This window comes from Penaeus monodon, chromosome 34 (assembly GCF_015228065.2).
Source record: "Penaeus monodon isolate SGIC_2016 chromosome 34, NSTDA_Pmon_1, whole genome shotgun sequence".
Taxonomy (NCBI): Eukaryota; Metazoa; Arthropoda; class Malacostraca; order Decapoda; family Penaeidae; genus Penaeus; species Penaeus monodon.
Genome location: NC_051419.1, coordinates 30845960 through 30846771, shown reverse-complemented (window position 1 = coordinate 30846771; position 812 = coordinate 30845960). Strand labels below are relative to the sequence as shown.

The 812-nt window shown below is 36.5% G+C and overlaps 1 protein-coding gene across 4 annotated transcripts in view; it reads right to left on the bottom strand.

Moving 5' to 3' along the window:
• The window catches only part of LOC119594713 (gamma-tubulin complex component 2-like), a 15511-nt gene that overhangs the window by 13957 nt on the left and 742 nt on the right, over positions 1 to 812 (bottom strand). For 2 of the 4 annotated variants that reach the window (XM_037943770.1, XM_037943769.1), the window contains exon 2: positions 164 to 235. The exons of the other annotated variants lie outside the window; for them this stretch is intronic. In XM_037943770.1, coding sequence (XP_037799698.1) covers positions 164 to 216 — 53 coding nt within the window. In that variant the 5' untranslated portion in view covers positions 217 to 235. The remainder of the gene's footprint in view (positions 1 to 163; positions 236 to 812) is intronic. 4 annotated transcript variants of the gene reach the window in all.

The following is an 812-nucleotide window of genomic DNA, read 5'->3' as shown; positions in this document are numbered from 1 at the left end:
TTGACATACATAGCTACAGATTATCAACAACACATCACCACAACAATCACCATACTCCTTATCCCATTATACCATGCTCAAACATTCTTAGCTCTAAAATTAAGTAACTCTACACTAGCACTCTCTCGAACCAACCAACAAACTACGTCAAATTTCTACTCACCCCAAGAGAGAAAAGAGCTCACTGACATGGTGGTGGATTTTAAACTCACTCATGATGATTTACTTTCCGTTCCTGAAAGCATTTACAAACAATCTTATGTTGTTTCTTAACTATGTGCTGTATAAACAGATACATGTGTAGAAAAAAATGAATATAGATATTTTTGGTATTAGTATGTAAATATGGGACAAATTTATATCTTTTCCTAATTAAGGATCATACAAACAAATATACAGTATATAGTTTTACATAAATTTAGGTGTTAATGCAGAACTTTTGTGAGTAATACACTTTATAAGGTAAACTCATTCATAGTATCCAAATTACAAGTTATACTAAGTGCCGAGGACCCTTTCCTTACAACTACCGGGCTCCATGCCTACCGTCTCTCATGCTAAGAGAAACAAACCCCCACTTCACATACTGTGCCAAGATCGAGCTTGCGGAAATCCCCTTTAAGTAATAATGAGGAACCGCAGTAATGATACACCGTGAAATAATGAACCAGACTCCGCTCTATCTTGCAAAAAATATCTGTAGTGGAGATTCGCTGTCTTCTGCCGCAGCTGAGAACGTCAAAGTAACACTATAGGGTTGGAAATTCTGTTGGAATTCCGCCGCAAATGTGAATTTTTTTTAGTGGAATTCG